The following is a 20,294-nucleotide window of genomic DNA, read 5'->3' as shown; positions in this document are numbered from 1 at the left end:
AAGATGATCAAAGGAGTGAATGGTTGCAGGGGTAGGCTGGAATGTGGATTTGGAGTTATAATCTGATCTGTTTTTTTTATGATGCAGCAGGCTCAATGGGGTGACTAGTCTGCGTCTGCTCGATTTTCCTTCTGTATATTTGCATCTTGTCGGCTTTTCACCAGAGGTCTGGTATACACTTTAATTGTGAATACTTTCACCCTGCAGTTTTTGGTATGATCATCACTATTGGACAAGCCATTGTGTATGTCATGACTGGGATGTATGGAGATCCATCAGAAATGGGAGCAGGCATCTGTCTACTGATCATTATTCAGGTAAAGCTGTGGGTGGTTGACATGTCTTCTGGCAATTCCTCTCAGTGGTAAAATGTCTAATTTTTATCTTTTGAAATCAGCCATGCACAGATTTTTGTTCTGAACTTTATCTTGAGATTTGAAGATGAGAATGTTGAGTTGAACTAAACTCAACAGTTTCCAATTACAAATCCTCACTGAAATAAGTTGTCTATGGAACAGATTCCGAGAGAGATGTTGGGAGCATTTTTGATCCATTTAAATCGAAATTAGATTGAGAAACAAACTTGTAAGGAAATCTCAGCTATCTGTAGAAATAATAGTTATGTTAGGGGATTTTAACTTTCCAAACTTAGACTGGGATTGCCATAGTGTTAAGGGTTTAGATGGAGAGGAATTAAGTGTGTACAAAATTTTCTGATTCAGTATGTAGATGTACCTACTAGAGAAGGTGCATAACTTGACCTACTCTTGGGAAATAGGGCAGGTGACTGAGGTGTCAGTGGGGGAGCACTCTGGGGCCAGCGACCATAATTCTATTAGATTTTAAATCGTGATGGAAGAGGATAGACCAGATCTAAAAGTTGAAGTTCTAAATTGGAGAAAGGCCAATTATGACTGTATTAGGCAAGAACTTTCAAAAGCTAATTGGGGGCAGATGTTCACAGGTAAAGGGACGACTGGAAAATGGGAAGCCTTCAGAAATGAGAGAACGAGAATCCAGAGAAAGTATATTTCTGTTAGGGTGAAAGGAAACATTGGTAGGTATAGGGAATGTTAGATGACTAAAGAAATTGAGGGTTAGGTTAGGAAAAAGAAGGAAGCATATGTCAGATATAGACAGGATAGATCGAGTGAATCCTTAGAGTATAAAGAAAGTAGGAGTATATTTAAGATGGCAATCAGGAGGGCAAAACGGGGACGTGAGATAACTTTGGCAAATAGAATTGAGGAGAATCCAAATGGTTTTTACAAATACATTAAGGACAAAAGGGTAACTAGGGAGAGAATATGGCCCCTCAAAGATCAGCAAGGCGGCCTTTGTGTGGGGCCACAAAAATGGGACAGATGCTAAAGGAGTATCTTGCAGCAGTATTTACTGCATAAAAGGATATGGAAGATATAGAATGTAGGGAAATAGATGGTGACATCTTTAAAAATGTCCATATTACAGAAGAGGAAGTGCTGGATGTCTTGAAATGCATAAAGGTGAATAAATCCCAGGACCTGATCAGGTGTACCCTAGGACTCTGGGAAGTTAGAGAAGTGAATGCTGGGCCTCTTGCTGAGATTTTTGTATCATTGATGGTCACAGGTGAGGTGCCGGAAGACTGGAGGTTGGCTAACGTGGTGCCGCTGCTTAAGAATGGTTGTAAGGACATGCCAGGGAACTGTAGACCAGTGAGCCTGACGTCGGTGGTGGGCAAGTTGTTGGGGGGAATCCTGAGGGTCAGGACATGCATGTATTTGGAAAGGCAAGGACTGATTGGGGATAGTCAGCATGGCGTTGTGCATGGGAAATAATGTCTCAAACTTGATTTGAGTTTTTTGAAGAAGTAACAAAGAGGATTGAGGGCAGAGAAGTAGATGTGATCTATATGGACTTCAGTAAGGTGTTCAACAAGGTTCCCCATGGGATACTGGTGAGCAAGGTTAGATCTCTCAGAATACAGGGAGAACTAGCCATTTGGATACAGAACTGGCTCTCAAAGGTGGAAGACAGAGGGTGGTGGTGGAAGGTTGTTTTTCAGACTGGAGGCCTGTGACCAATGGAGTGCCACAAGGATCAGTGCTGGGTCCTCTACTTCCTGTCATTTGGATGCGAGCATAAGAAGTACAGTTAGTAAGTTTGCAGATGACACCAAAATTGGAGGTGTAGTGGACAACGAAGAGGGTTACCCTAGATTACAACAGGATCTGGACCAGATGGGCCCATGGGCCAGACTGGAGGCCTGTGACCAATGGAGTGCCACAAGGATCAGTGCTGGGTCCTCTACTTCCTGTCATTTGGATGCGAGCATAAGAAGTACAGTTAGTAAGTTTGCAGATGACACCAAAATTGGAGGTGTAGTGGACAACGAAGAGGGTTACCCTAGATTACAACAGGATCTGGACCAGATGGGCCAATGGGCTGAGAAGTGACAGATGGAGTTTAATTCATATAAATGTGAGGTGTTGCATTTTGGGAAAACCAATCTTAGCAGGACTTGTACACTTAATGATAAGGTCCAAGGGAGTGTTGCTGAATAAAGACCTTGGAGCACAGGTTCATAGCTCCTTGAAAGTGAAGTCATAGGTAGATAGGATAGTGAAGAAGGCATTTGGTATGCTTTCCTTTATTAGTCAGAGTATTGAGCTGAAAATGTGTTTTTGGAAAAGCGCAGCAGGTCAGGCAGCATCCAGGGAACAGGAGAATCGACGTTTCGGGCATAAGCCCTTCTTCAGGAGTATTGAGTACAGGAGTTGGGATGTCATGTTGCGGCTATACAGGACATTGGTTAGGCCACTGTTGGAATATTGCATGCAATTCTCGTCTCCTTCCTATCGGAAAGATGTTGTGAAACTTGAAAGGGTTCAGAAAAGATTTACAAGGATGTTGCCAGGGTTGGAGGGTTTGAGCTGTAGGGAGAGGCTGAACAAGCTAGGGCTGTTTCCCCTGGAGCATCGGAGGCTGAGAGGTGACCTTATAGAGGTTTACAAAATTGAGGGGCATGGATAAGCTAAATAAGCCAAGTCTTTTCCCTGGGGTCAGGGAGTCTTGAACTAGAGGGCATAAGTTTAGGGTGAGAGGGGAAAGATAAGAGACCTAAGGGGCAACTGTTTCATGCAGAGGGTGGTACGTGTATGGAATAAGCTGCCAGGAAGTGATGGAAGCTGGTACAATTGCAACATTTAAGAGGCATTTGGATGGGTATATGAATAAGAAGGGTTTGGAGGGATATGGGCTGGCTGCTGGCAGGTGGGACTAGATTGGATTGGGATATCTGGTCTGCATGGACAGTTTGGACTGAAGGGTCTGTTTCCATGCTGTACATCTGTGGGTGGTACGGTGGCACAGTGGTTAGCACTGCTGCCTCAGTGCCAGACACCTGGGTTCACTTCCAGCCTCGGACAACTGTCTGTGTGGAGTCTGTACATACTCCCCATGTCTGCGTGGATTTCCTCCGGGTGCTCCGGTTTCTTCCCACAGTCTAAACATTGCCAGGTTAGGTAAATTGGCCATGCTAAATTGCCCGTAATGTTAGGTGAAGGGGTAAATGGATCTTGGTGGGTTGCTTTCGGAGGGTCAGTGTGGACTTGTTGGGCCTGTTTCCACACTGTAAGTAATCTAATCTAATCTCTATGACTCTATCTATCTGAAAAAAACTCTGAATCTAATGAGTAATGAGAAGTGAAATTTAGCTGTTTAATTATATTGATCTTCCTCCTGTTTTGAATGTTGTTTAAGCAGCCAATATTACTCTTGCCTACTGTAGAAAACCATGGAATTGCTCATTTGCTGGAGTGTGTAATTTTCAAGTGTTTAACTTTCAGTAAATAGTAATCATTTCAAGTTTTGAGCTGTTCCAATCGAGCTGCATAGCTTTTTCCTTCCAGAATTTCACTGGGCTTTATCGAAGGGTTTTTAATTTCTTTTTCAGCTGTTTGTTGCTGGGTTGATTGTGTTGCTGCTGGATGAACTGCTGCAGAAAGGGTATGGTCTTGGATCTGGTATCTCTCTCTTCATTGCTACAAATATCTGTGAGACCATTGTGTGGAAAGCTTTTAGCCCAACCACCGTGAACACAGGAAGAGGTAAACAATTGCTTTACACTTATACAGCAATCTTGTTATAAACTGGCACCTAAGGGACCAGGAGTGTGCCATTTGACCAAATGTTTGGGTTAGAGTAGTAGCAATATACAGCACGGAAACGAACCCTTCAATCCAACTTGTCCATCCTGAGCAAATATGCTTTTTGAATCTAGTCCCAGCATTTGGCCCATATCCTGCTAAACTCTTCCTATTCATACACCCATCCAGATGTCTTTTAAATATTATAATTGTACCAGCCTTCTTCTTTTCCTCTGTCAGCATGTACCATATACGCACTACCCTCTGTGTGAAAACATTGCTCCTTGGGGGCCTTTTTATATCTTGCCCCTCTCACCGTAAACCTATGCCTTCTAGTTCTTGACCCCTCTCTTCCCCCCCCCCCCCCAGAAAACATTGAAGAGCTCCACATAATTTAAATAAAAACACACATTAATAATAGAAATATGGATGTAGGTTTGCTCGCTGAGCTGGAAGGTTTGTTTTCATATGAAAATGAACCTTCCAGCTCAGCGAGCAAACCTACATCCAGCACCTCAACCTGAGCTCCAAATCTTCTCAAATACAAATGTAATGGCAGAGTGTATACACGTCGCGGTTATACTTTATCACATTTTGTAAAAAAAAATGCAGTTTCGCCTTTAAATAAAACTTATTGACCGAGAACCTCCTCACTTGCACCCTCAATTAGACATTGACTGACTATTTTTATTACATTGTAACTCTGTGCAGCCCTTGCTCCTTACAATCTAATATTTATCCACTTCCATGTGGTTTCTGTTTTCAACAGGGACAGAGTTTGAGGGATCGATTATTGCCTTGTTCCATCTCCTGGCCACACGGCAGGACAAAGTCCGTGCTCTTCGTGAAGCCTTTTATCGTCAGAACCTGCCAAATCTGATGAACCTTATTGCCACCATCTTTGTTTTTGCAGTAGTGATATACTTTCAGGTGAGTGGTGAAATAGGGCTGTCAAAAATCAAATGGAAAATCTTTAGATAACCTGAAGTGCACAATGTTTAAGATTAATTGATAGAAGCATTGAGAGGTTGAAACTGTCCTTGTTTTAGCTTTTTTTTCCCCATCTTCACTCCAGGATAGTTTGCACATCTGGCGGCGTTTGTGGAGAGAGAAATCCAATTAAATTCAGGTCAATGAACCATTCATTGGAACTGAAATGTTAACACTCTCCACAGATGTGACCCAACTGGAGTCTTTCCCAACATTTATTTATAGCATCAGTTCTATTTTGCTTTTTTGTTTTTATGTTGCAGTTGTATTTGATTTTGTCTTTTCATGATCAAGGTAGTGTAGTATATATTTACTCTACCTGGGGAGAGGGCATGGATAAGCTGGAGCTTTAAAACCGACTGGGTCAGTGTGAAAGGCAGTTTCTGATTCCTGAAGAGTGTTTGTTTGTGAACGATTGGCTCCATCTCTCAGCGGTTTTCTGGGTGAGAAGCCATTTAGTTCCAGCCAGCCCATGGCTTGAAGAATGTGATTATGGTAATAGGTGCAGAGAGCAGATCAACGGGATGCTGTCAGGAATGGCAAACTTTGGTGAAGTCTAGATTTGATGACTAGATTTGATTTTACTTTGGAACAACAGCCGAGAGAGAATTCGAGCGTATAAAAACTAGAACTACTAGAATGGACACGAAGGTCCTATTTCCATGAGCAGAAAAGTTGATAAAGAAGGATTTAGGTATACAGCTGCTTTTAGAAGGATCAGAGGGGAATTCAGGAGAAGTCTTTTCACTAATGGGGTGAGTTTGAAGTGGGATGTTGTGCCCGGGAACATCACCTGAAAGGGAAGTAGCAGAAACTTTCCCTGCATTTAAATAATACTTGGGTATGTATTTGAAATGTCTTGATATTCTGGGCTACAGGCCTAGAGCTTGAGCGGGATTAACAATGATAACTGTTTGCTTAGGGACAGCAGGTAGAATGATCTCGTTCTGTTCTGTAATGCTCTGCTAGGTCTTTGAAATTTAGTGAGAGCATTAGGTTTTGGTTTATTCCAATTATCTCTGCTTTAGGTAAAGAAAAGACAAAGGCAGAAATTGCAAGAAAAGCTCAGCACATCTGGCGGCATCTGTGGAGAGAAATCTGCTAACGATCTTTCCTCAGAACTAGAAAATTAAGTTTTACTGGTCGTAATTTTTAAACTTGTGTTAATCACTTCAATAATAATCAGGATTAAAGCACCTTTGTTTGCACATTACAGGGCTTCAGAGTGGATCTCCCAATCAAGTCTGCCCGTTACCGTGGACAATACAACACCTATCCCATCAAGCTTTTCTACACCTCCAACATTCCTATCATTCTCCAGTCTGCTCTAGTCTCCAATCTGTATGTCATCTCTCAGATGTTGTCTACAAGATTCAGCGGCAATTTTCTAGTCAATCTGTTGGGGACATGGTCTGTAAGTACAGATTTTTGATAGAGATACAAAAAACACCTTTTTTAAATCAAAAACTTCAAATAGTGAACAAACCAAATTTAATCAAATTGGTATGGTCTTGTATTTTCATGTGATCTCAAAGACAATACATGAATGCCATTTGTATCACCTTGATTCATCAGTTGAGATGGGAAGCCTGTATTTTCTCCAGTTCCACAAGGCTAATATAGTCATACAGCACAGAAACAGACCCTTCGGTCCAACAGTCCATGCCTAATCCCAAAATAATCTAGTCTCATCTGCCTGCACTTGGGTATTCCTCCAAACACAACTTATTTGTGTATTTATTGAATGTCTTTTAGCGATGAGGAGAAAGTAAAGTATGGCCAAGTTATAACATGAAATTGGGTTTTCCCAGTAAACTGGGATTGCCCTTGCACCCCATTCTTCTCAACAAAATTATTTTTGCTTTTGAAGGATAACACTGGTGGTGGTCCAGCCCGTGCGTATCCAGTTGGAGGTCTGTGCTATTACCTGTCCCCTCCAGAGTCATTCAGTTCGGTGTTGGATGACCCTGTTCATGCGGTGATTTATATTGTCTTCATGTTGGGCTCCTGTGCTTTCTTCTCCAAGACCTGGATCGAGGTGTCTGGTTCTTCTGCCAAAGATGTAAGTGACCACACAGTGCAAATGTATTTTCTCTCTGGGAATCTTGCCATTAGCTCCCTCCTAATTTGTTTTGAAATATTGTAACCTTACTCAGTCCCCCATGGACCTAGATTTGATTTCATTCTGGTTTTGAGTGCATGTTGGATCCCATTATTAAACTGTTAATTTAGCACTAAAGACAATCACCCTCAAACCACAAGTTGACTCATGTAAAATTGTCTGACACAATGGAGCAGGTAACATTTGAGAGAGTGGCATATCTTTGACACTTGCTGGACCTAATCCTTCAGTAATTTATGCTAATATTAATTTCTGTCTTCAGAATCATTAAAGTTGCAACGCAAATGGAGGCCTTTCGGCCTCTTGTCCCTGATGGTTTTCTGATGTTTCTCCTAGAATATTTCATTTCTCTTCAGATTGTTATCCAATTATTTTTTTGAAAATCGCTATTGAATCTGTCTCCATTATATTGCCCAACAGTATATTCTAGATCCTAATCACTCCCTATATAAATTATCTCCTTGAGTTATCTCTGAACAAAACATGAACAGTATAGAAAAGAACAATTGCAAGTTTTGGTTTACTTTTTCAAACTGTTTTGATAGACTGATGACTCACTGAGGGTATCTAGTTGGACAGCATCCAAGTTCTGTGTCCATCAATGCTGAGTTTGAAATGACCACCTTTAACTTCATGGGTAATGATGCAATCACTGCTGTGGCCCCCAGAGGAGTCGTCCCTCTAAGCAATACCCCTAGCAGTTGAATAGCTCGCTGATGCTTCATCGCAAAAATACACATCACAAGAATGTAGCTGCACGTGGAACTGTCATGAGCATGGAGTAGAGTGCAAAGAGGTTCTAAATGGCAGTTCCTGCTGTCTTTTGCCTGTCCCCTCACTCCTTGAGATGTGGGATTTGCACACAGGATGGGAAGATGAACGTTTGGCTGAACTGAACTCTAATTTGAGTCAAAACCATGCTGATCCACAGTGCTGTAATCTGGTCTGCCAGGTTGGTATTTTCCTTTTGTTAAAGGAAACATTGGCACACCAATTTGAACATTATTACTTTGAAGGATCCAAATGGTGAGACACTCAATTGATGTTACTGTGAACTGGGCTCCATGGTACAGTGTGGTCTGGTGATGGCTTTAGAAGTCTTTGTAACAGGATCACTCCCTTGTCAAACACACAGAAGAGTGGACAATAACTGAACACATTTCCTCCTGTTTCACTTGTTTTCCCACCGGCTTTTGTGTGATTGGGTGAGACTTAACAAAAACCTGTGCAGTAAACAACTTCTTGGAAACCTGGTGATTTGGATGGGTTTAAACATGTCACTGAGTTGACTCCGTAGTGGTTAAAGCTCATCAATTGATCTATCATGTTGTTTTATCTTCACTTTGTGCTGTAATGAGTGCCTTGTTGGCCAATGTTATCTTGATCCAGTGATTGAAGGTGATGAGTTTCCATCCAGCTGCTGTCTGTTTATATCTTTTTGAATTTGTTGGAATAATTGGATTGCTGGTTTTGGTCCAAAGTTAATACAGTAATGGGCTTGTATCGATAAAGTCTTAAGCATTCTCTGGTGTCACAACAGTATCAAACTGGACTGTTCTTTCTCATTGATTTGCAGGTAGCCAAACAGCTAAAAGAACAGCAGATGGTGATGCGAGGACATAGAGAGACCTCAATGGTCCATGAACTTAACAGGTGAGTCATATTACAGTTATATCTTTCCCTTAAAATGCTAATCATTTCCATATCAGTGTTGGATTGATGCGTGTGATCTGATCAGATGTGTGCTGGTTCATAAATACTTGGGTAGAGATGTAATTCCCATCCTATGCTATCAAGTAGTACAATGCAGTTTGAAGTATTGAGGTCAGGGCGAGTTTGACTGTTGAGCCGATCGTGCCATTCAATGCAGTCACGGCTGATTAAACACTTAATGCCTTTTACCATTTTTTTGACAGTATTGCATTAGCGGTTTGGATGGAAGGATGCCCCTAGGCCTGATGGGTCACATTTTAGGATATTAAAAGTAGCAATAGAATTAATTGATGTGCTGGTAATAATCTTCCAAGAATTATTAGCTTCTAGAAAAGTCCCAGAGGATTGGAATACTGGCACTGTAGCACCCTAATTCTGAACGGGAGGGAGATGTCAAGCTGGTAACTATGTTGGTCGGCTTAGTAGCTGTCACTGGAAAATTGTTTTTGAAGGATCTAATTGCAAAGCACCAGCCAGTTTCACAACAGTTTCTGTCCTACTGTTAGAACACTGAATGGACACTCCAACTCTTAACATTCGTCTGTACCTGTGTTTTTGCTGCTATTTACTTAGCTGTGCTACTTAACTCTGTGATCTGCATGTACTGCTTGCTCGACAAAGCTTTTCATTGTGCCTCAGTGCACATGACAATAAATTCAATTCAATTTAGAAATACATATGATCAAGCAGAGTCAATATGGCTTCGTGAAGGGGAAATCATGCCTGACAAATTAGTGTTTGGGAAGATGACAAGTAGGATAGGTCTAAGAAACCAGTGGACTTTTATGCTTTGGATTATCAGAAGATGTTCAGTAAGGTACTACAAGTACACAATCCTTTTATCCAAAATCCTCGGGGCCAGCCGGTTTTCGGAATTTGGAATTTATCGGATTTTGGAATAAGTGACAGTTTTGTGGTGAAATACGTGGCTCGAGTGGTTGTGGAGTTGGGTTAACTGTTTGCACACCAAACAACCTTGTCAGGGAGAAAAAACACTTCTCGAAAAAGCTTTGGATTTCGGATGAAGGATCGTGTACACACCAGTTTGTCTCCATGCCATTTGTCATTCTGACTCAGTAATATAGCGCTGTTCCTTCAGTGTCAGTCACACAGAATGGAATGGACCCTTCAATCCAACCAGTCCATGCCAACTACAATCTCAAACTAAATTAGTCCCATTTGACTGCGTTCAGCCTATATCCTTCCAAACCTGTCCTGTTCAAAACTTATCCAAATATCTTAAACGATAGAACTCTCCTCTGAATGTGCTCTGGTTTCCTCCCACTGTCCGAAGATGTGCAGGTTAGGTGAACTGGGCCATGCTAAATTGCCTTTTGTGTTCAGGGATGTGTAGGCTAAGTGCATCAGTCAAGGGAAATGTAGAGTAATAGGTTAGGAGAGTGGATCTGGGTGGGTTACTCTTCAGAGGTTCAGTGTGGACTTGGGCCAAATGGCCTGTTTCCCCACTGTAGGGATTCTATAATTCTATATCCACAACCACCCCTTCCTCCGCATGTTCATTCAACTTCCCCCTAATGGTCTTTTGGGTGTACCTACACTGTGGGCTGCAGTGGTTTAATAAGGCAACTCACCACCACCATCAGGACAACTAGAGACAAGCAATAAATACTGCTTCACCCAGTGATGCCCAAATCCCATCATAGTTTTTAAAACAAAACTGCATAATATAAAAGCCCATAGTGTTGGAGGCAATAATTATTCTCCTTGGATAGTGTATTCACTAACTTTTAGACCGAATTGGGATAAGAGGAGTTTTTTCAGGCTGGCAATCTGCAGCTGGCGAGAGTTATGGCGATGAATGCTGGGGTCATGATTCACTACAATGTGTTGTAATGACTTGGGAGAGCCTGAATGTACTATAGCCTGTTTATAGAAAAATACTGAAATAGGTGGAAAGGCAAGTGATCTGTATGACCGTCTACAGAGGGATATTGACAGGTTAAGTGAGTGCATTCCAACTGCAAAGTTTTTGTCCAAGCTGGAAAAATTTGAAGTTATGCATCTTAGTAAGAAGAAAAGAGGAGCTGAATATTTAGAGATGGGCAGGCTGGGAAGTGGATTTACAGATGATCAGATCATCTGTGACCTTGAATGGGAGAGCAAACTCAATGGGTTGAGTAGCCCACTCCTCCTCCTGTGTTTAAGGATCTTTGATGTGAGGCGATACATTTTGGTGGGGCATTTCATGTTTCGGGTATTGGCAGAAATCTTTGAATTCTAGCAGGACAACTTAACACTGCAGTTAATGAAACAAATGGCCTCTTGTAACTTCATTTTGTAAAGCCCAAAGTACAAAACTGAAAATGTGTTGCTGGAAAAGCGCAGCAGGTCGGGCAGCATCCAAGGAGCAGGAGAATCGACATTTTGGGCATGAGCCCTCATGCCTGAAACGTCGATTCTCCTGTTCCTCGGATGCTGCCTGACCTGCTGCGCTTTTCCAGCAACACATTTTCAGCTCTGATCTCCAGCATCTGCAGTCCTCACTTTCTCCCCAGAGTACAAAAGCCAAGACGGTTATATTAAACATTTTTTTTAAAGCTGAGTATTGAAACCATCTGAGCTGGAGCAAGTGTAATTCTGGGCTCTTCTCTTTAGGAAGGATGTGGGAGCTTTATAAGTGATTCTTGGGATGAGGAATTAATTAACAGGAAGAGACTGGTGGCTGTTCTTAACATCTGAGATTAAGGAGAAATTTGATTTGAGGTGTTTATAGTCATGAAGTGTAAGTGAAATCCATGAAGTAAAAATGGAGTGAATAGGAACTGATTTCAAGATTATTGGAGGATAAATAACCATAGGTGCAGATTTACAGTTACTGGCAAAAAAAAAATCAAAGGCAGGAAAAGCTATTTAATGCAGTGAGTGGTTTGCCTCTGGGATGTACTGTCTGATAGGATATTAAGTATAGATTCGATAGCAATCTTCCTTAAAGAATTAGATAAATACCTGAAAGAGGGAGAGTTTGAAGGTTTGAGAAGCCGGGCATTGGGCAAATGGGATTGTCCTTTTAAAGGATCAAACGGGTGATTATAGCTGCCTGTGTGCTATACTGTTCTATAATCGCTGCTGTCACTTGGAAATATGGAGCAGACTCCCATATTCTGAAAGTACTAGACTGTCTGTCCGCAATCTTTTCCACATCTACCCAATCAAGTTTTCTTGGAATTGTTTCAATAAGGTCACTTTTTTCATCTTAACAGTAGTGAGTACAGGCCCAACCCACTTGTCATTAGACAGTCCCTCCATACCCAGATTAACCTTGTGAACTTACTCTTATTGGAGACAATCCAGAGTTTCTTTCCTTAGATGAAGGGACCAAAACTGTAACTGTATACCAGCTTTGGTCTGACTCCAACCTTGTATAGTTTTAGCAGGATCTCCAACTTTCATACTGCATTCCTTATTTGTACTGAATTTGTATGTAACTCTTATGGTTCATGCACAAGGGACTCCTAAATCTCACACTGCTGTAGCTTTTTACTTTCTTGCTCTATTTAAATAATATTCAGCTCTTCTGTTCCTCCTTCCAAAATGCATAACCTCCTTTCCTAAAATATCTTCCATCTCGCAAGTTTTTACCACATACTTAATCAGTCTGTCTCCCTCTGCAGGCTCTGTTATCCTCGCCACTTGCCTCTTCACCACCACCCCTCTTTTTCTCTCTCTCCCCCCCATTTAAAACAATTTCTAGCATTATTTAAGGAAAGCTCATGATAGTGGAAATCTATTTCTAAGGTTGTAGGTGGATGTAGTGAAAAATACCAAAACAGCTTTTATTTGGTTCTTAACCTGTGCAGCCATGGCAGTGTTGCTGTTGTTCACCTGAGTTGCCCTCCATGTGTTCCAGCTGCTGCAGTCCCTTTAGTGATGGTGGTAATTTCTGGAATGCCGTCTGGTTTAGGGAGTGATTGCTGGGAAAAGTCACAATACTTAAATAGGTGGACAGGCATCAATGTGTTTTGGCACAGCTAATCTAAGATTTGGTTCTCTATTCTAAGAAGCAATAACATCCACGGTTGATTTTTCGGCAGTAATGTTAAAAGCTTTCCATCTGAACAGTTTGAATTGTAGCCAGAAATATGGTGCATTAGGACATGGTTCTCTTGGAAGATGGAGCACAGATGAACAACAGGGAGGGATGCACGTGATTTGAACGGAAAAGTATTTCACATTGTTTTCATTAATGTCAGAACAAACTGGACATAGCCATCTGCTGCTCATTGTGTTCAGTGTTTCCATTTCCTTGCACTGTCATTCCTGTTGAGTACATGAGGATGTACAGCGCAGAAACAGACACTTTAGTCCAACTTCTCCATGCCAAACAGATCTCCTAAACTAATCTAATCCTATTTGCCAGCACTTGACCCATATCCCTCTAAACCCTTCCTATTCATATACCCATCCAGATGCTGCTTAAATGTTGTAAGTCTCCTCTGGCAGCTCATTCCATACACGCACCACCCCGTGAAAAAGTTGCCCCTTATATCCTTTTTTAAAACTTCCCCTCTCACCTTAAACTTACGCTTTCTAGTTTTGGATGCCCCCTATCCTAGGGAAAAGATCTTGGTCTATTTTACCCTATCTGTACTCATGATTTTATAAAGCTATATATGGTCACACACTCTACTCCAGGGAAAATAGCCCTGGCCTATTCAGTGTCTCATTCCAAATGTGGCAACGTCCTTGTAAATCTTTTCTGAATCCTTTCAAGTTTCACAACATCCTCCCTCTAGGGAGACGAGAATTGAATGCACTATTCCAAAAGTGGCCTAACCAGCAAAATAAACTCCATCTGGTCAAGGTCCTGGTGTACTCTGAGGTAACCTTCTTTGCTGTCCACTACATCTCCAATTTTGCTGTCACCTGCAAACTTACTAACCATTACCTCCTGTGTTCACATCCAAATCACTTCTATAAATGATGAAAACCAGTGGAACCAACACCAATCCACAGGGTGATCATGTAACTGCACATACATTTAATGTTGTGCCTACTGAGATGATGATTGGCAATTCTGAGGAATAGATATTACAAAGTATGAGTTAAAAACAATAGAACTTCCAAAGGGATTGTGAGAAAATCTCCATCACTGATCAGCCTACTTGTGGTCTATGGGATTATTGATTTTGGCTGAATAGTTGGAGGGGATACTGTGGCTTCACAGTGCAGGTTTAGGAGCCTTAACCTATCAGTCTCTGCTTACATAGGACACAGGCTGTTAGCCAAAGAAAAAGAATATTGAAAACTCAGCCACCGTGCCACCTAAATAGGGACTCCGTTGTTATCATTGCTGTCTCAGTGCCAGGAACCCGGATTCGATTCCAGCCTTGGGCGTCTGTCTGTCTGTGTGGAGTTTGCACTTTCTCCCAGTGTCTGCGTGGGTTCCCTCTGGATGCTCTGGTTTTGTCCCACAGTCCGAGGATGTGCAGGTTAGGGTGAATTGGCCTTGCTAAATTGCCCATAGTGACCAGGGATGAGTAGGTTAGGTGGATTAGCCATGGGAAAGCAAGGTTACAGTAATAGGGTAGGGGGTGAGTCTGGGTGACATTCTCTTCAGAGTTGGTGTGGACTGTTGGGCCGAATGGTCTGGTCTGTTTGCACACTGGAGGGATCCTATGAATTCTATTTTAAGTAGAATCATTAGTTTTATTTAACATTGCAATATTTTGAATATTCTGCAAATTGTATTTAAGCATGGTCACTTTTTTGTTTTGCAGGTATATTCCCACTGCTGCAGCATTCGGAGGCCTGTGTATTGGTGCACTCTCAGTACTTGCTGACTTTCTGGGAGCCATTGGTTCTGGGACTGGTATCTTATTGGCAGTGACCATCATTTACCAGTACTTTGAGATCTTTGTGAAAGAGCAGAGTGAAGTGGGAAGCATGGGAGCCCTGCTCTTCTAACAATGTACCGACTCTCCTATCCTTTTGATTGTTTGATAGTGTCCAGTCGAGAGATTTCTGAATTATCACAGCAGGGAAGAACATTTCTGACCCCTTTCTCACCCAGGGTAACTTTTTTTTCAATTTTGAGAATTCACCACTGAGTGGCTTAGGGCTATTCTGCTTTTCATTTGCTTTTGATATCGAGAGCTGAAAAAAAGCATATTTTGGAATCTGTTTTGTTTAAATTATGGTTAAGAGCACAAATTTCCACCAAGGGAAAGTTGTATATGCATGTGGAGTGAGTCTGTGTGTGTGCGCGCGAACCTGTGTGTATTCTTTCACTGATTCAAACTTGCAACTGAAGGATCCAGGCGGAATGGAGGTTCCTTCTGAATTGAAGCTTCTCATTGCCTCAGTAGATACATTGTTATCAGGTATCCAGGTCAAGTGGTCTCTGGTTTGCTCTCTGATCATTTCCTGGCCTCATAACTGGAATACTGCGGTGGACAGTTGTGAAGGGAACACCAGACAGTACTCCTCCACCGTTATCCACAGCAATCACTGGGAATGGATTTGGAGGTCACAGGGATCAGGCTCCAATCCTGCTCTGGTGTAACTTGAGGTCAATATAGCAGTATTGAAGCTCCGACACAAAGGCCTTGTTACCATGGGCTGTTACCTCAGCAGAGAGTTGGCTTCCTGGGACGAAGACTGAGCTGAACATCACAGCTTTGTCCTGGATGTGATGTCAGGAGGCCTGTAGGAATTTTTTTCTGTAGCCTCTTTCCCTTTCCCACCAGTTAAGAAACCAATTGGAGTTTCTGGGAATTTTTAATTCCAGTTCTTGCTGGGCCCAGCTAGGTGGGTGTGTGTTTGCGTGTGTGTATGGTGTTACCTGCTCCTGATTTATTCTTCAATGCATCTTGTTGTGTTGCATTTGGACATATCGGGACGACGTACAATGCTCACTCCCTCTTTGGTCAAATTGTCCAGGTTTGTGCAAAAGGAATGGCCATGGGGGGAATGCAAGGTGACGTTACAGTTCTCTCTCCTGGGGAGGGTACGGAATGGCTGGTATTCTGAGCATATTTTTAAGTACAGGGGCCCATTTAATAAATTTGCTGGCATCTGTCTCCAAACCTCACTTTAAGTAGAATAACTTTTGTATGTAATTCTCAGCACCTGTATGAAAACCAATCTTCCTCTGCCCTGTTGTGATAATGATGTTTTTAAAAGACTCTTGCTGAACAGTGTAAAAACATTTCTGGATTTCTCTTTCAATCCATAGTTCCAGTTTTGGGAAAAAAGTGGAATTTCTATGCATTCCCACCAGTTGGCAGCAACTAAACCTCATTAAGCAGTGTTTGTTCTCCAGAACTTGACGACTTCAAACCCTGTCTTTATAAATAAAGTGTTTTGGAAAAGTATTGAATGGTGTTTCTAACTGACCTTAATACATGAGTGATTTTGTGAATGCTCGTGGGCAATGTGTCAGGACATTTTAACCAACCAGTTTATGCTCTGCACAGATTAACCTTATTCTCACCTCAGGAGAATAAGGACCTGATTTATGAATTTGTTGTCCTTCACCCGTCAGACAGAGCTTTAAGAAAATGCACGCATTTTTAAACTGGTTATAATGGACTCAAAGTTAGTACCCTGACTATATTTTCATACATTTGACATTCAAATTCTGTCTCCTACAAGCACTTCTGTTACAGCTCAGTCCTGAAGGTACTTGATCTGTGTTCCTAGAGGGCGTGATGTGACTGCTTGAGTAGCTGATGTACCCACTGAAGCTCTGTAGGATATTTACCCAGGGCAGTGTCACTGCTAGCCACATTCTCAGTTTGCAGCAAATGTCACCTTTTTAAGCATTGTGGTTTGGTAGTGGTGTGTACAGGTCTGTCACTGTAATATTGGAATGCTGATGGCAAGAAGTTTATGAATAAATGGTACATGTCTAAGAGGACACAGGACAGTACTGGTGAGAACCAGTCAGTCACTAACAGCTGTATAGTTCTGGTGAGGATAGGTCTGCCACTATAACAGAGGTATAGTACTAGGGCATATAATTGAGGGGTGATAGATTTAAGATAGATGTCAGAGGCAGGTGGATGCCCTACCTGCCAATGTAGTTTAAATCTCCCTAATATGGCTGAGTTAACAAGTGTTGGGTAAGCATGAATGATGGGAAATTGTAGGGGGATGATCTTAGATGAGTTCACTGGTCAGTGCAACATCAAGGGCTGAAGGGCCTGTTCTGTGCTGTGTTGTTCTATGTTCTCTAAAGTCTCACTCTAACTTGGAGCTAGAACACTGGTGACAGGTCAGTCACTGCACAACATATTTCTGTTGTGGGGAGTCTGTCATTGTAAGAGACCAGTACAATCCTGGTGATTGCAGAATTTGTTGCTGTAACTTAAGACTAACTGGCAGATGGCACCAAACCCATACCTGAGTGCCATCATACAAACCAGGAATGAGGAGGCCACTTGGCCCTTCGAGCCTGCTGCCCCATTCAATAAGATCACAGCTGATCCAACTTTTAATCTCAACTCTACATTGCATATCCCTGGTAATGTCCCCCCCCCCCCCCCCCCCCGAGTCATCCCTCTGCCTTAACAATCCACTGCCTTTTGAGGGAGGGAATTCCAAAAAGACCGGACCCTCCAATGTTTCATATGTTTGAAGTGGGGGCCCACCTTGTTCACACATTGAGACCTTGTTCTAGATTCCCCCTAGTAAGAGACTAGTACTGAAGGTGCAGTGTCAGAATGAAGGGGCAACCCTTAGAACTGCAAGGAGGAATTTCTTCAGCCAAAGGGTGATTAATCTGTGGAATTTCTTGCTACAGAGGCCAAGTCATTGATCTCACCTTAAACCTATGCCCTCCGGTTTTGGACTCCGATACCCCACTTGGTTATTCACCCTATCCATTCTTCTCAATTTTATAAACCTCTATAAAGTCACCACTCGGCCTCCAATTCTCTGGAGTGAACAAAAACTCCAACCTATTTAGCCTCACTGTAACCACCTTTAATTTTCCCCAATGTCCCTAAGACAGATATAGGTTAACCTGTCTATAGTCTGTGTTGTCTCTCCTTTTTTTTTTGAATAGAAGAGTCCCAGTTTTTGTTTTCCAATTTGATGGGGCTTTTCCAGAATCACGTTTGAGAACTTCAAACCAATTACGAGCCCAGCAGCTATCTCTTTTACCCATCCCAGAATGAAGCCCATCGGACCTTAGGGCTTGACAGATTTCAGTTCAAAGTTTCCGCTATACCCTTTCCCTGGAATTCCTTGGTTCTTTCCTTGGTCCCTTTCATATTTTGATTCACAAATATTTCTGGAATATAGTTTGCAACCTCTACAGTGCACACAGGTGTGAAATATGCATTCAATTCATCTGCAAATTCCCTTTTTTCCATTATTAAATCCCAGACACACTGCTTACTGTCTTTTCCCCTTCAAGTTTCTCACTCCGATATTAAATGGAGAAATTTCTGAAGGAGAAACTTAATCTTCATTTCCAGAAACAAGGCTTGTTTTCTTTGGAGCAGAGAAGGTTGTGGTGGAATCTAATAGAGGTGTATAAGATTCTGATGAGCATGGACAGATGACTAGGAAGCAGCTATTCACCTTAGCTGAAGGGTCAATGACAAGGGATGTATAATTTTAAAGTGAAAAGCAGGAGGTTTTGAGGGGATTTGAGAAAAGGGGACTTGAAGGCACTACCTGGGAGGGTAGTTGAGGCAGTGTACCTCTCAACCTTTTTTAAAAAGTACTTGGATGGCATAACCATTAATATGTATGTGTATAGGAAGAAGTTAAGGTGAATATATATTAAAGTTATCTGTATGTTGGGGTAATGTTTTTTTTTAAAAAAGGAAAAAAGCCATCTTTTCATTATGATAGTTCATTTTTTTCTTAAAGGGGAGGTGTTATAAAGGTGTGGGTGTACTGTACCCTTAGAGTTAAAAGCTAGCAGAACCATCTGACAGCACCAAGTGTTCTGAATAAGACAGTGTAACATGTGTTCCAGTTACTGGGGTAGCTGGTTGCCTGGAGACAAAAACAGATTTGAGTTAGGCGTATCAGTTTGAATTATACCCCCAAAAATACCAAATTCGAGTCAAGTTTGAATTGAGTATATTGGCAATCATAAAAGTCAATGACACAATCTGATGTTTTGGGGGTATAAGACTGGGGAAAAGTGAACCGTTGGGAGGAGAACTGCCATACCACCAGCATGTAGAGACTGCCCAAAAAATAGCTCTCTTAAAGGTACCTTTATCAATCAGTGACCTGTGAAGCATAATCCCGAAGAAGAAAAGACCCAGGAAGATGCAAACAGAAGATTCGACAGCTGGCTGGTTTTGCAAACGTGAATTTTTGGTAAATCTTAATCAGGGTTTTTTTGTATCAGACTAGTATTATAGAAGGGGAAGATAAAAAGAGAGGTTAGAGGAAGGAGTTGTAAATATTGTTAGTTAATTATTCTTATATACATTAAGAAATAAAGTTGTTAATTTTTACTTTAAGTAGTTCTTGGCCTCTTGAATTTTCACAGATTACTGGACTGGATAAATCTTTGTGTTGCTGGTGTAAATTAAGCAGGAGGGGGTTACCCTGTGTTGTAACACTTTGGGTAATTACGGATGGGCAATGAATGTTGGTCCAGTCAGAAATGCCATCATCCTGCTGAGGAATTAAAAAGAAAATGTTGGGGATCCAAGATGGCGGCGACCCAGTAAGACTGAGTCTATAGTGCTCCTCCCAAGACTTGGGCACAGTGGGTCACCTACCCCCTACCAAGCTTACCAAATCATTTATAAATCATTTATAATAGTTTAGTAACTGAATTAGTGGTGTAATATTATATTTAAGCAACTTTATCCTAAGTTAAAATGACTAAAGGGAAGGGAGCCCGCAGCTCTCAGCAAGCAGGAACCCCTCCCCCACACTCTCCAGCTGCAGCAGAGGCGTCCACAGCCGCCCCGAGGAACTTACCTACAGTAGCAAGTCTTGCAGAAATGCTTTCCAAGCTTGACTCGAAGATCGATGCCTTTATCGTCGAATCCAGAAATCGTTGGGAGTCGCTCTCGGCCGCGCTGAAGAAGCACGACCGTGAAATTGAAGAAATTCAACGCCGAGTCGGAGGGACGGAGCTAAAGGCCGCGACCTCGGAGACAACCGCTCAATCGGCCGTGGATCAAGTCCGGACTCTCGAGCAGCGAGTCCGGACCTTGGAAAATCATAATGACGACCTCGATAATCGAGGACGTCGAAAAAATATTCGTTTGCTGGGCCTTCCCGAACAGGAAGAGGAAGGCCAGCTTACAGCATTCCTGGAGCAGTGGCTGCCACAACTTTTAAATCTGCAAGCTGGATCAAGCCAGGTAAGGGTGGAATGGGCCTACCGAGTAGCA

General features: G+C 42.0%; 1 protein-coding gene across 1 annotated transcript; it reads left to right on the top strand.

The window, feature by feature from the left end:
• Positions 1–213: 213 nt before the first annotated feature.
• LOC122558805 (protein transport protein Sec61 subunit alpha-like 1) lies at positions 214–15,622 on the top strand. Its single transcript, XM_043707585.1, has 7 exons — positions 214–317; positions 3,938–4,091; positions 4,900–5,060; positions 6,337–6,534; positions 6,991–7,182; positions 8,819–8,895; positions 14,694–15,622. Exons 1-7 carry the CDS (start codon positions 216–218, stop codon positions 14,878–14,880), a joined length of 1,071 nt encoding a protein of 356 aa, XP_043563520.1. The 5' UTR covers positions 214–215; the 3' UTR covers positions 14,881–15,622.
• The last annotated feature ends 4,672 nt before the right edge of the window (positions 15,623–20,294 follow it).

The sequence above is a fragment of the Chiloscyllium plagiosum genome, chromosome 18, assembly GCF_004010195.1.
Source record: "Chiloscyllium plagiosum isolate BGI_BamShark_2017 chromosome 18, ASM401019v2, whole genome shotgun sequence".
Classification (NCBI taxonomy): Eukaryota; Metazoa; Chordata; class Chondrichthyes; order Orectolobiformes; family Hemiscylliidae; genus Chiloscyllium; species Chiloscyllium plagiosum.
This window is presented reverse-complemented; position numbering and strand designations above follow the sequence as displayed.